General features: G+C 40.8%; 1 protein-coding gene across 1 annotated transcript; it reads right to left on the bottom strand.

Annotated features, from left to right (window-relative positions):
* Window positions 1–13,508: 13,508 nt before the first annotated feature.
* Window positions 13,509–14,148, bottom strand: LOC122652323 (E3 ubiquitin-protein ligase RHA2A-like). The gene is made up of 2 exons (XM_043846034.1): window positions 13,815–14,148; window positions 13,509–13,774 (listed from the first exon to the last, which is right to left on the bottom strand). The coding sequence occupies exons 1-2, from the start codon at window positions 14,075–14,077 to the stop codon at window positions 13,534–13,536; spliced, it is 504 nt and encodes a 167-aa protein (XP_043701969.1). The 5' UTR covers window positions 14,078–14,148; the 3' UTR covers window positions 13,509–13,533.
* Window positions 14,149–14,905: the final 757 nt, after the last annotated feature.

The raw sequence follows: 14,905 nt of genomic DNA, 5'->3' as shown, positions 1-14,905 counted from the left end.
TATAATATGGGGGTTTGGCAAATAACCACTAATTAAAGAGTTCTACTCTATCTAAACTTGATCTCAACGTAGATAGGAGTTGTGAAGGATTGAAACTCTATCTACATCAATAATTTTGAAGTGGGCTCAATTTGGAGTCTTCTGAAGTGAAGAAAAAGAAATGAATTAGTTAAACACGCAACACAGAAGGTCAACAAAACTACCAGTCGTCTTCACCTACGGGTCATGCTCCATGGGAGTTGGATCTCTACAATCTTCTATTCCACCCTTATATAAAGACTTGATTGTTTCTTCGTTTTTGATCGACACACTACCCATCCTATTCTAATTAAAGCTATTTTAGAGCATCTCATCTTCCCGAGTGAGTTCCTGATCATCATGTACCACCATCCTCCACCACCTGGTCCTCACCCACCACCGCCACCAGGGCCTCCTGGTCCTCCAGGGCCACCACCACCACCAGGTCCCTATACTCCACCACCTCCCGGACCACCGCCAGGGCCAGCCGGTCCTCCTCTTGGTTACTATGCCCCTCCACCCCCAGGACCACCCGGTCCTCCCCCTTATGATCCCTTTGCGCCTCCTCCCCCAGGACCACCCGGTCCTCCCCCTTTTGATCCCTTTGCACCCCCACCTCCCGGCCCCGGCCCATACCCACCACCACCTTATTAGCTTACCCAGGTGGAATATATTTATGTTGACAAAGCATGGTGTGTTCTTAATTTTACCAATCCAGACTCCTCCAGAGTGGAATTGATGGTTGATATATGCTTAATTATCATGCTATGAATGTCCAAACAAATTAAAGCTTGAATCATTGTTCTATAGAGGTATGTATTGTATGAAGTATGAATGATACTGTATCAAAAGATGTCGATCAATGTTGTGATGAGTTGATTCTTAATGAGATTCTGGTTTTCTGATGTACTAAATTTATTTTTCAATAACTGGTTAGTTTGTTTACATGTCCACTGTTAGAAAAACAACAGCCAAAATGGCAATTTTGCAGAAGAAAATTGAAGAGAAAGAAAAGACAATCACACAAGACAAGATATTACGTGGTTCACCTCAAATAGGAAGACTACATCCACAATCGAACGATATCACTATCACTTCTTCTCTGAAGCAAAGATACAAAACCCTCAATCTCACTCACCTCTCAAAGTGATAAGAACATTTTATAAGAAAATCCTAACCCCATAAAGTATAAAACTGCCCCTAAAAACCCAAGAGACCCACCTGGACTGGTTCAGACCTGAACCCAACCTATGCATTTTTAGGCCACTCTGACATATTTCGAAGGCAAAACTGCTCGCCAAAGAATCACCACAATACTTTTTGGAATGAGATTAGGCTTCACCAATAACATCCATAACCCATAAGTACTCCATTATAATCCAAATAACCCTTGGTGGATGAGAAGCATGTACACAAACCATTTCCTGCGACTTTGATTTTCTAAGGAAAATTGTCTAGGTTCCGTGTGGTAGAAAAAAAGAGAAGCGAAGGAAGTGAATTCGGTTTTTTTTTTTTTTTTTTTTTAAAAAGGAAAATTTTGTATTTGTTATTGTGTAACCTACTTAAAATTCTTATCATATTTTTGAGAAATGATGCACAGCAAGCATGATGATTATTTAAATTGGGAAAGGAAAATTTTTAAGATAGCCTTAAAGCTCCAAACAATTAAAATTCACTTAATAGAATGAAATTTGTGCCAAAGGAGATTATGGAAGCTCAAATGAATTAGGGGGGAAAAATTATTTCCCCCTCAAGTAGGGGTGTCAATTTACAGCATTGGACCGACAAAAATCGACCAATTCAACCCCAACCGAACCTAACCATAAAACATGCATGGCATTTATAACTCATAAGGCCTTGGGTTCTTTCAAATTTCAAATATGAGCCCAGCCCTCACTTCAGCCCACCAAAGGTCATATTCATATCTAACCCTAACGGTCTATCCCATAGAAACATGGCTAGCAGCTGGTTTTGCGCCATCCCTGTCGTAGCATATCTGCAACTTGATGGTAATTAATGGAGATGGATTGGTGGAAAGGCACAGTCAACATCAAAACCAGTAAGAAGGGGGTACATTTGGGGAATTGGGATCATGTCCATAGACCATATTTATGGTAATTTAAACGTGATAATTGTTGGATATTGTCCATCAAATCAAATTTAATTTAATTTAATTTATTATATTTTATTATGTAATTCTTATAATTGTTATATTTTGTGTAACAGTTCAATAATACCATCACTTATTCTTAAATATGGGCAGATTTGGAGATTTGGGTACTCTATTCTAGGGTTATCATATTATATATTTCCCTTTAGGGAGGGGATTCTCTATGGTTTGAGGTATCACTATTGGATCGTCGGATACAATTGATACTGCACAATTTTGAAGGTAACCGACACTGATACCTAACTGATACCATATCGGTGGAACAATACGGACAAGGGGTAAAATAGTGTAAAAAAAACCCATTTTTTTAGAAAAACTAGGGCAAACTTGTCCAATACAACCAATCTGTGCCGATACCGTGTCAATTTTGAAGATGACAGATACCCAATCGGATATCGTGCACTAAAACCATGGGGTTTTCTAATCAAGCAAGTTAACTGCTTACATTGTTTTTTCAAATCATTGTTTCTTTCTTTTTAAAAAAAATAATATAATATTTAGGGGGGTCAATCAATCGAGCATGGTCGGGCTTAACCGGGTTGCACCAATCTCAAGCCCTACACTGTGACCGCCAGTTTAGGTAATCAGGCAGGGTCTGGACAGGTGAGATTGGTCTCGGGTAATAATAGGGCTACTAGAATCGGGCCTTAACCAGGCCATGGGCCTGTTTAATTCTAAACAGTCTTTAAATAGGCCTTAACCAGGCTAATAGAATGACGTTCATTATTAATTCATCTTAATCAATCATTACCCATTAATTGAAGAATAACTTGATCATCAAGGTTTTCTTCCTAAATGTTTCTTATGGTGTAATAAAAGAGCACCACTTAAAATAGCACAGGAGGCCCAATAATTTTATTTTTTTTTAAAAAGAACATCAAAAGTAAAATGACTGGAAAACCCTATGATGCCTTTTTCTTTTGTCTTGTTGCATACTAGCATAGCAATGATTTGACAATTGAATTTATGTATGAGGCAATCAGCCGAAAGCTTAGAAATATCAATCAAGTGCTCTAATATGTCCAAAACATCTTTCTAGTTCTGCCCTCAACTGCTCATCCAATCAACTTAATCAGTAAAAAAACTATATGTTGCGGTAAAATGGGAATTTCAAGCAATCTTATATAGGTTGGGCTAGATCAGGTTATAATCGGATGGGATAGATTGGGCCTGGAATCAATCAGTCCGGTCGGATGCGCAACAGGCTACAACCCCACACCAGAATCGAAGCCCGACACTTTAATAATCAAGCCGGGCTTGATCGGACCTGTCGGGCCGGGCCTAGAATTGACACTCCTATAATAATAATACATATGAGGAGGTGCAATGTATCCAAGACTTTTTCTTATAGTTTATATATTTATTTTGATATAGGGGAATTTTATTGAAAAAGGGGGCATGAAGCCATGAACGCAAGGCAGCCACATTACAAGTCTTGGAGAACCAAGCAGTGGAAACTGGAGAGTGGCCACAGTCTTACACGCCAAAGACTGAGCCTTCCTTCCTAGGGAATGGCCACACTTATTGGATGAGTGCCTTCCCCGATGAGCCCGAAATGTAGGGGTGTAAATGAATAGTCAAAATCCGTTTCTATATCTGTGTCCGTATCGGTTTAGCACTATCCAAATCTGTCCGAAAGCTAAACGGATACAGATACGGATAGGCTATAGCTATCCGAAAAGCTATATTTACATGTAAACGGATAAAATATTCGATCCGTATCCGTATCCGTATCCATTTAGCACTATTCGAATCCATCCAATAGCTAATCGGATGCGGATGCATATACAGCACTATCCGAACCAAATCCGATCGGTTTACAACCCTACTGAAATGTGCTGTCCTCAAATCCCAAGATTGAGGCAGTCCAGATTATTGTAACATTTTCACATGGAAGCCTTGCATGCGAGACATATTGATCGTCAGCACGGTTGCCCAAGGCTCGGAATATTTTGAACAAATCTATGAAGATTTGATCCTGTTTGGAATCAGGATTTAAATTTGGAATCGGGATATGATAGGCCAGAATCAGTATATTCCAGGTATTTATTTAGAATTGGGCAAGAGATCATTGTGTCACATGATTATTACACCCAAGGTTCAAAATCTAGGTATCGGACTCGGGATCGGTCATGGCTGAAATCTTTTCGGATTGGGATTGGATCGGTCCAAATCGGTCATGATCGATCAAAAAATCCCCCAAAATCGTTTTTTTATGGATCGGGTCATGTATCGGCCATAGTTGGTGGGTGTTGTGATCTCAGAATCGGATCGGCCGATATTATCTGGATCAGATCGGTCAAAATCGATTGGTACCGGTCAGTATCGATCGATATCGGTCAAGATAATATAAAAAAACTAAAAAAAAAAAACTTAAAACTTTGAAAACGTAAAAAAAATATTCAATTGAATCGGTCAAGGATCGGATCGGATCAGCCGATCCAACCAAGTTGGGCGATCCAATCAACGATCCAGTCAAACCTTGTTGTATCCGTCAAATATAAGGATCGGCCTTGACCAATACCGATCCTATCCGGCCAATATCGGCCGATTCGATCCGATACCTCAAACCATGATTACACCAATGCATGGGCCAATGAGAGCGTGGGCAGGGACTGAGGGACATCAATATGGATAGAATGTTTTATTTTAAGAGGTAATTTGATAGTAATTTTGCACATTCCTATGTTTGTGAGTTAAATCAGACGGGTTAGCATCTGCCAATCTGATTTAATTTCTAAAATCTTGGTTTGGATGGCATCATGAATACACTTCCATAAGAAAAGCTTAAAATTTTTTTTTTTTTTTGGGTAAACATATAAATCACACATCAATGTCAAAAGATAAACCGACTTTTGAGATAGTAGAATGAAAAACTTAAACTTTGATGAGATGAGAAACTTCCATATTTTTGGCCATGAGAAAGAATTATGAGATTAAGCTTTTTCTGGCCATGAAATTCAGCTTTTGATCTTAGAATAGTTCTATTTTGTTTTATTGTAAGACAACCATTCTTAGAGCCTAGACAGGATTTTGTCCAGTGAGGGGGATCTAGTGAGATTGATGTTTAGAATTGTGCTGATCACATCCCTAGGGAAAGGCAAATTCTAGGTTCAATCATTAAGGATCAACTCTATAATTTGTGGAAACAAGGTTTTAAAACTTGGTGTCGGATCAGTTGGATCTAAATTGGTCGAGGCTGATCCCGATTCCAATTTATCCAAATCGGACGATCCATACTGCATATCTAGGGTTAGAGCAGAATCCAACCAATTCCTAATCAATTCCAATCGACCCAAATTAGAATCATATCGAAATCGACCAAGATCAATCTAGATCCCTGATTCAGCTCTTTAAAACCCTGATGAGAAAGAACTTCCAACCACATGATAATAAACTCGATGAAAAAGGCAAATTAGGCAACCAAGGGCTGCCCAGATATTAAATTGTTTCTCCTGGATCAAATCTCCAATAATTCCACTTTAGAGAGGTTTGGTTCTTTCTATACTTCGCTAAACCCACAAGGGTAATATGGGTTTTGGTGTATCAAAGAATATAATGAGGCAGGTCTAGGCATAGTTTCAAAATTTTTCTTAGTAAAGCGACTACTCTTCAACATTCTGACAGCTTCAATGCGAACTAGGCATTGGCGGATTCAACCCAAATTAGTGAAACAGGATTTTATTGAGATGAAGGACATGAAAAAAACACGAGACTTTATTTACACATAATTCATGAAACCAAAGAATAGAGTTTAGTCAATTTGTTTTACATTTCGTTGACAAGGCCATCTGGACAAAGAGGTGCACAATATAATTGGCATCCCTCGCAATGAAACTAAACTCCTGATGGAAACGAGGAGTTCGAAAGGCTAGACTACTCAGTAGTATTTTTCTTCTTTTTTCTTTTCAAGGCAAAAATTATTTGTTCCCTTACACAGTTGTACCCCTCGCAATAAGGGTCGAAATGAACATGTCACACCCCCTCCCCCACCCGCTAAATGCGATGATGCATGAAAACCGCATTTTAAGCCAAAACACATTTCCTTTCCCTGTGGGGCATAAAAGTCATTCTCATAACCTCTTGGGACCACTGCTACCTATTGGCAGGATACCAACAACTACGCCATCATGCTTTTCCTTTTCTATACATGATTTGGAAGAATTTCTTGTCCTCTTTCAGCCACAACTGATTTGCCCAAGAACAAGAGGTCTGGTACAGCTGATTTGAACCCAACTATAATTTATCAAAAGCTCCGTTTGTTTCGGTGTAAAATTTTCTGTGGTAAATTTTATATATTGAAATTTTTTCAATGAGTTTTTACATCAAAAAAAAAAATTTGGAACACTTTTCAACATGTAAAATCTTACTTGTCAAATTTTTTAAAATGAAAATTTTCAAGTAAAATTTCTTAGGTAAAATTTTACGTTGAAACAAACCGAGCCTTTAGGAAAAAAGATCCGTACCAGGTTAGATGTTGCATATGCCCAAACGTAGAGGTATTTTTATCTTCTCCATTTTCTGTCCGCATCATTTCCCCAAGTTCCTCAAATAGAGGGGGTGGATCCCACCCGGGCAGTGTGTTCGGGTAAGGGTAGGATGGTCATTTCTATACCTCTATTAGAGGAACTTGGGGAAATGAACATGCCCTAGAAATAGAGCAAATAAAAGTCCAACATAGAGGGAGTGAAGTGACGACCCCACCTCCTGTGAAATACAAAAATCCCACGCTTGATGATTTGTGCATGCTCTCATTAGCGCCACGTTGATTCAGGGGCTATGCAGCATGGCAATGATCCCCAACCCTTTACCAAAATAATGTGGATTTGGCTTGCTTAGAGCCTAGATTGGCTGCTTCCATCCCAATACCTTTTCCACCTATTCTTATTGTTTCTTGATGGGGAGGGAGGGATCTCCAAGCGACCGCTTGGGAGAATCAAGCAATGAGATAGGCGGTCGTATAATAGGGGAAGAGAGGATGGTGAAAGAAAATGTGGGGAGAAAATAATTAAAAATTTGTGAGAGATCGTAATTGTTGTTTTTTTTTTATCTATTCAACATTCAACTAAGAAATCCAAATTGTTTTTCACAATAGATCAAGTTTTCCTTCACTCACGATGCAGAGATTCATCCACCACTTTTAGTAGTTAAATGAGATTCCCAAAACAATGCCAAGGGTATTTTAGACCTTGGAAGAGTAATTACAAGTGAAAGTGAGGTCATGAAAATTGTTGATAGTAAGATATTGCAAAGTAAACATTTTAAGTACCTAGGTTCAAATATTGACAAAAAAAAATTAGATAATGATATAGTAAAAAGATATGGTCAATGAAATAGAGGGTTCCATTCATTTAGAGTGTTGTGTGATAGATAAATTATTTTACAATAAAAACAAAAAAAATTAGGCCAAATGTTCTCCGTGCCAGAGACACAGACTGTGCCCACACACATGGAGTTGGGCAAAATATTTACCCCGCTCCCTGAATGGCAGGCCGATGTGTCTGGACATAGGTTGCATCGTGACACGGAAAACATCAGCCCAAAAAATTATATGACCAACAATGGTTATAAGGGTAAAATCATGTAGGAAGTGGGGGAAAAAAAAATTATTGGAACTGTGTCGGTTGCTGACTAAAAAGGATTCATTTTAAGCATCAGAATATTCGTATTCCAATAGATGATCAAGAACTACTCTCTAAAAATGGAATCATTTCCTTCCTCGTATTAGCCGAAGCAACCCAATCCCTGCAAAAGCACCAAAAGTATATCCCATCGAGCCTTTGTTTTAACTTTTGAGGACTTGATTTGAAAGCTGAAGCAGACAACGATGGAGTGATGTTCCCAGTTCCCCACTAACCATTTTCAAAATGGTAAAGTTTATACAAAAAACAAAGGCAAAAGATCGCCACCACAAATGAATAAGTTAAAAATTTTTTAAAAATGAAGCAGCAAGATATGGCTGTTTGATCGTATAATGCCTCCACCAATATCGAGGCCAATAAAAACATGCACAAGGGCATCAAGATATAAGAGTTTTTTAATTCAAAGGGTGAAATAGTAATTTTACATGCTCCAGTGTCAAGGTATAGGAGCCATGCGACCAAGGCAAGTAACATCATTTTCCCCTTAAAAGAACAGAAAAAATTTTCGTTATGAAGAGGACACCCATTTTAAGGTCATAAATGTGGAACTGGATCCTCTCCATCGCATCATTGCATCCAGTGCCCCTTGGATGGTTGGGAGAAAAAGTGAATTAGTGATTAAAATCCTCTGCAATACCGGTGAGGCGGCAGTGCACATCCGACGGAACAGCAGAGGCCATATGTGCCATGTGTGCCACCTGGCCTCTGCTATGCCATCGGATGCGCACTGCCGCCCCGTCGGTATTGTAGAGGATCCTGGTCTATTATATGCCCCTTAGACTACTCCCCGATATCCACTGCACATTATCTGAACACAAATCCCTTGACCAAGGGGAAAGAAAAAAATAAATAAAAGAAAGGGAAAATCTTCCACACACGAAGTATATTTTGCACATTCACACCCAAAGCCCCATAACAATCCCACTCACACTCTTATCCCGTTTGTTTAGAGCAATGCAGATCGTCTATGGCCCAACTGCCCGTAGCAGCCTATGCGGTGCAGACTGGGCCATGCGTGCAATGATCGCCTTACCCCCTGCCCAGCGCCTTGCCCGAGTGGGGGTAAGGCGGTCATTACGTGTGCGGCCCTGTCACGTCGCACAGGTTGCTACGGGCAACTGGGCCGTAGAAGATCTGAATCCTTGTTTAGAGGGGACTTAGGTAGGGTGGGAGATTTAGGGTGGAAAAATATTGATGTGACACTTTAAAATCCCACCCAAACGTTGTTTGATTAATTTGGAATGGTGAACTTACAAAAGCATAGGGGACAGCATTAATTGCTTTGTTTGCTGATGTGTCACTTCAAATTCCAACTCTTTTGCCATCCAAAGTCCCATCTGGTGGAACTTTAGTTACTGTGCATGAGAAAAGTAATTTTACCTCAACATTTCCACCCAACAAAACCTCATCCGTCCCATCTTTCCAACAATCCCACACCACCTTCATACGGGGCGTAAAATCCCCCCTTGAAGATTCGGGTTGGGAAAACCTACTTTGCCCGAATTAGTATATGGGTGTTAGAAAACCCTTGCCCAAAATAAAAAATCATTAACAATATCTTAGACACTGCAATGTTGAGGTTTTTTTTTTTGGTAAAAGCAATGTTGAGATTGGACCCTGATACATCCAAGATTCATCGTACCAATCAGCGATTGCCACGTGTCACAGAGCGACCCGCTCCAGAACCAAGGAGAACCAACCGGGGGTCCCACCTGGGCGCGGCCAGCACCCAGGCGCTGCCTCACCCAGGCGCGGCACCCAGGCGTGGCCTCACCCAGGCGCGGCCTGCACCCAGGCGTGGCCTCACCCAGGCGCGGCCTACACCCAGGCACGGCCTGCACCCAGGCGCGGCCTCTCACCCAGGCGCGGCGTGCACCCAAGCGTGGCCTCTCACTCAGGTGCGGCCTGCACCCAGGCGCGGCCTCGTGGACCCAGACGTGATGTTCACGGACACCGGAGTCACTCGTCTATGACCCAATCGTGTCACTACAGACTTATGTCACCACTAGGACTCTAGGCCACCACTTAGAAGTCACGTCACCCAGACGGATTCAAGCACCAATGACGTTATCACCACACACGGGTATCTATCCGCCAAGGATCTTGATACCACCAGGATACTTCCTCCCGCGGGTAGATGGCCAATCAGGATAGAGCCCCGTTACCCAGGGCCTCTATCCACTCAACGGCACACTCGCCATCAAACTAGGACTCTCCACACCGCCATACACTACTATAAAAGGCAAGGTACACAACCCCATTGCGGGACAACTAAACTCATATTGAATAATCACTATTCATCTGTTTGTTCAGGAGATCTAACTTTGGCATCGGAGAGTCCTAGGCCAGAACCACACCGGTTCTCTCTGTTGACCCCTTGGTCCACTTGCAGGTGACGGCACTCGCAAGACCGCTCGACGATTTTTTGACGCAACAGACCCAATGTTTTAAAACAAGGAATCTAAGAGTATGTATGGTAATCTTCCAAAAAATGGATTCTAGTGTTTTTTCTAATTCTTGGGGATAGAATTGTAACAAATTATGTATGGGTTGTCCGGTCCGTTTCTGTGATTTTTTGAAACAGCCGGTTGATATAATTGATTCTGGCAAGCTTTTGTGAAACACCAAAATGTTGTTTCTCACATTTTAGAATTGATTCTACCAATTTTTTGGTGAAAAAACTTGGACTTAAGTGAATCAAGGACAGTGATGGCATTTACCATCAAAACATAACAAAACTTAAAACCACACCCTAAAATCTCACAAGGAACCTCGGCTTCGGGAGCAGAGACTCGTCTTCGTTCTCATTGGCATCGCCATCGCCATCGCAACCCTCATCTTCATACTGATTCCATCTTCCTCCTCTTCGTCTTCCATCCCATCGATATACGGCAACAAGTATGAATCGATCCCTGAGGTGTATTTCCCTATGGGATCTGGGTTCTGTTCTTTTCGTTTCGTTTGATTTTCTCTATATTTTGTTCAAGTGATCATGTGTTGAATGAACTTTCACTTTCTCAACTTCTGCTCAAGAAGAACTATCTTTTGATAATCGTTGTTTTCTTCAAGTTCTAATCTTGGGCACACATTTTCTATCCCATAAAGCTTTGAACTTTGACAAATTGCATTGGGGTTCTCTGTTTTGTTGGTTTTCCGTTCTCTGCTTCCTCTGCATTGAAATCCATTTATTTTTAATTTGGGTTTTGCTGGAAACTCTTTCGATTTTGAAGGAGGGTTGGGTGTTATCCCATTGGTACCACTCTCACTGCTCTGTTTTTTTTTTTTTGGTTAACCCTTCTTTCCATCTGATTCCGATCCCAAGCTTCTTGCTTGGATCTGGTCGTAATAGTTTCAGAAATTTTGGGGTTAACGCATAGTTTATTCTCGTGATTTTCGGGAACGAACGAACCTGAATTGAAACTTGGGAAACTTCAAACTTGCGGAGTTTAGATAATTGGAATTGGGTTATTGGGTAATCCTTCTATATTTGAATGGTGTTAGTGAGTAGTGACTAAAAACAGTGTGGAACAATGACAGGGGTTCGGAGCTGTTACGATGAAGAGAAAAGAACAGCCGAGACATTAACGATGGATTACCACACAGGGGCTTTGGGAAAGCTATGTGATTTAGGGTTTATGAACCATACATGTTTCTGTGTATTTGTAGTAGAAGAATCAATTTTTCACCATACAACATTTGTTGATACAGAAATACTCCAAAAATCCAAATATAAAAAAAATCGATTCTGACTCAGAATCAATTTTTTGAAACAGAATGATTGCCATACATACCCTAAATGGCTCCAATAGATTCCGGTCTGATTTCATTTTAGATCGACTAAAAATTGGTCAGAATCAGCCAAATTCTGTTTGAACCGCAGAAACCCTATATGGATTACCCACTCTGAACTGGCAAGAATCAGGATCAGGCTCATTTCGATTAAGACTAATTCACCCAATCTTTCCAATTTTTAAATCCACGGTTGGATCCTTTTTTCTTATTTGCTTTTGCCTTTCTTCCCTTCCTCCAACCCCTTCTCTTCTCAAACCCACCACCACCAACAGGCTTATTTGGTTGAATTCAGTAGAATTGTAGATTTTTTTTACAGCAGGTCCCCCACAGCCAAGGTTTCAGAATCGGATCTGATCCAGCCAATCCCAATTCTCCCCGATCCAAATGGGTTGATCCAAATTAGAATTAACTGAGGTGGATTCCAATTTTCCTCAATCCGGCTCAAGTCAATCCAAATTGGAATGGGCAAGATTGATCCCAATTCTCCTAGATCCTGAACGAAAAATGCTAGAAGCCTGGAATATTCCGATTTAGTAATTTTGGGGGACCAATCAGGATCTTGTTTTGAGTTTATAAACCTTGCCTCTACAGCGATTTCGGTTCCTCTTTACTTACATGTGAGGCAATCACATTGTCCTATTTTTACCATTTACAAGGGGAGCAGGAGTATTTATTGAAACAAAAAGGAAATGTGGTTGTTTCTCAAATGTACATTCACCTTGCACATTCATGGAGATGATCCATTCTCGCCCCACAGCCACAGGGCCACAGCCCCCCACCCAAAAAACAAGAAAAAACTGAAAATGACCCTTGCAATTCAGTTTTTTTAGGGAAAGAGAACATTACGTGGGTGCGTATGGTGTGCTGCCCTTAGAACGTACAGACACAGGGGCAAGCAACGTTAATTCTCCCTTTTTTATTTTATTTTCTAATATAGGAGGAGGCTTGAACCCAGGACCTCCTGGTAGGGTGGGCTTTTAGGCTCCACATGTACCTTGGCATTCAATGCTCCTACCTTATAGTGGTCATCTTACGTGGCTAACATCAATTGTAGGATCAATGGCCACGATTGACAGCCTACTCTTCGTGGATGGCTGAAATTTAATCAAGTCAACAGCCCAGTATGTAGAAGAAAGTCAGTAGATCAATGGGTTGTGGCTCGTCAGTTCGACATCTCATGTTTTTGTTTACGTGATAGTTTTTGCAGTTGTAGCTTTAATCACCATGTTAGAGAAATTAATGGTTGTGCATATTTCTTAGCAGGTATTGTACACCATGTAGAAGAGGTTGATTTTAGTATTTCTCGTCTTCCTTAAGCACTCTCCACTCATATTTAGAATGATGCTTCGGGTATGACTTATTATAGGTTGTAAGTTCGTTATATATACATACTAATATAAGCTCTTTTTAACCAAAAGTGAAAGGTGAAACTAGTGTCGTGTCGCCAAAGTATATATGTATGTATATGTGTCTCTAGAGAGACATGTACATACATACATTTGATGCATTCAACAATGAACAAATTTAACAACGGTTATTGAAATTTAAAACTGTTGCAGAGCTCTTGTAGACATAATGTTTAATCAAGTAGTTTAATCTTTTTCATCAAAAAAAACAAAAAACTGTTGCAGAGCCGTAGATAACTAAAACAAGTGAAACCTCACGACCAATTGAAAGAGAGAAGAAGAAAAACTGGGAGAGGGGACGAGGAGAAAATCCCAGCAACCAACCGCCGTCAGCTCTCTTAAAAACAAAAAAAGGGATTAAAAGATAAAGATTCTGAAAAAAAGAAAAAGAAAAAAGGGGATCAAAAGATAAAGCGCACCCACCATGACTAATTGACCATCATCAGCCATCATTGACGACAAGAGCATCATCATCAGAATCGTATCTGGTCTGATAAGATCATCATCATCGTTGCATGGAAAACCAGTTAACGATGTCACCGGCGACACGCCTCTCGGTGGCGGCGACATGGTCTTCGGAGACAAAGGGTAAACGACAGAGAGGGCAGTTCCAGTTGAATTGATCGAACCAACCATCCAAACACTCCTTATGGAACAGATGACAGCAACCCAACCTCCTCACCTGCTCCCCATTCGTGAACCTACATAAGCACACCACGCAATCCACAAAATCAAATCCGCCGCCGCCGCCGCCGGCCGGCGGCTGGGAAGGCGGCAGTGGCGGCTTCTTGCTCTCCAGAGTAAGAGAAGACCCGATTTACATTAAGCTGCTCGGCCAATACGATTAGACCAGCCAAACCGGAGCCCACAGGAGCGAAAAGGCCATCGTCGACGACCTCATCCACCATGTTTAATCTCGAGAAACCCATCGATTGGAGAAACCCAATAACCAAGGATCGCAGATAGGATAAGAAGTTTGCAACGAGTACCAACACAAGTATCGGAATCGAATCCGTGGAGACATCGTTCAAATGGCTACATAATCCCATTTCCTCTCCACCCTTTTTCCTTTTCTTTTTTTTTTTTAACTTTTAAATTCTATTGAAAGAAAAAGGATTGAAGGAAAAGAGGAAGAAGAAATTGGATTCGCTGTTAAGGAATTTGAGATGGGATTTATTTTTTGGTAAAATTTGAGATGGGATTGATAGATAGAAGAAACTAGAAAGAGGGGAGTGACGTTATACTATTATAAATAATAAAATTGAAAGAGGTAGAGGAAGGTAGGGTGGGGTGGGACCATCAGGCATCAGCCATGATTGGGGCCCAAAAACTGAAAAGGAAAAGGCGGTGAAGAAGGAAAAGGAGAAAGGGCGGTGAGGAAAGAAGAGGGGGTTACAGACTTACAGTCACTGATGCATCGCTATCACAACTTTATTACGTGACGTGGGGGAGAGGGAGAAGGGGACAATACCGGGTCACACTTTTGTGTGCGTATGTGTATATGTGAGATAATGTGAATATGATGTATCATAAATTCTGAATGAGACCCTGTGGTTTTTTGGTGAAAAATGAATGACACCCTGTTATCACTACTGATTCTTGGGCTTTCTTTCTTCTTCTCAGGGAAGAGAGAGAGAGAGAGAGATCCTCCAATCATGGATTTAGGTATGGGTATATATCGATATCGATGGATATCAGATTGATACGATATCGATACGAATCAGTGATAACGAATATTGCAGAAAGTAAAATGGTACGATCTTTCTGGTACAACCGATCTATATTGGTTTCAGTATCAATGTCAACTGAGACCGATATGCCCACTAATATTGAATACCAAAACGTTGGCAAGCCAAGGATGATACTGTGGAGGGGCT

This window comes from Telopea speciosissima, chromosome 2 (genome assembly GCF_018873765.1).
Source record: "Telopea speciosissima isolate NSW1024214 ecotype Mountain lineage chromosome 2, Tspe_v1, whole genome shotgun sequence".
NCBI lineage: Eukaryota > Viridiplantae > Streptophyta > Magnoliopsida > Proteales > Proteaceae > Telopea > Telopea speciosissima.
The sequence above is the reverse complement of the archived record's forward strand: the minus strand, read 5'-3'. Positions and strand labels throughout refer to the sequence as shown.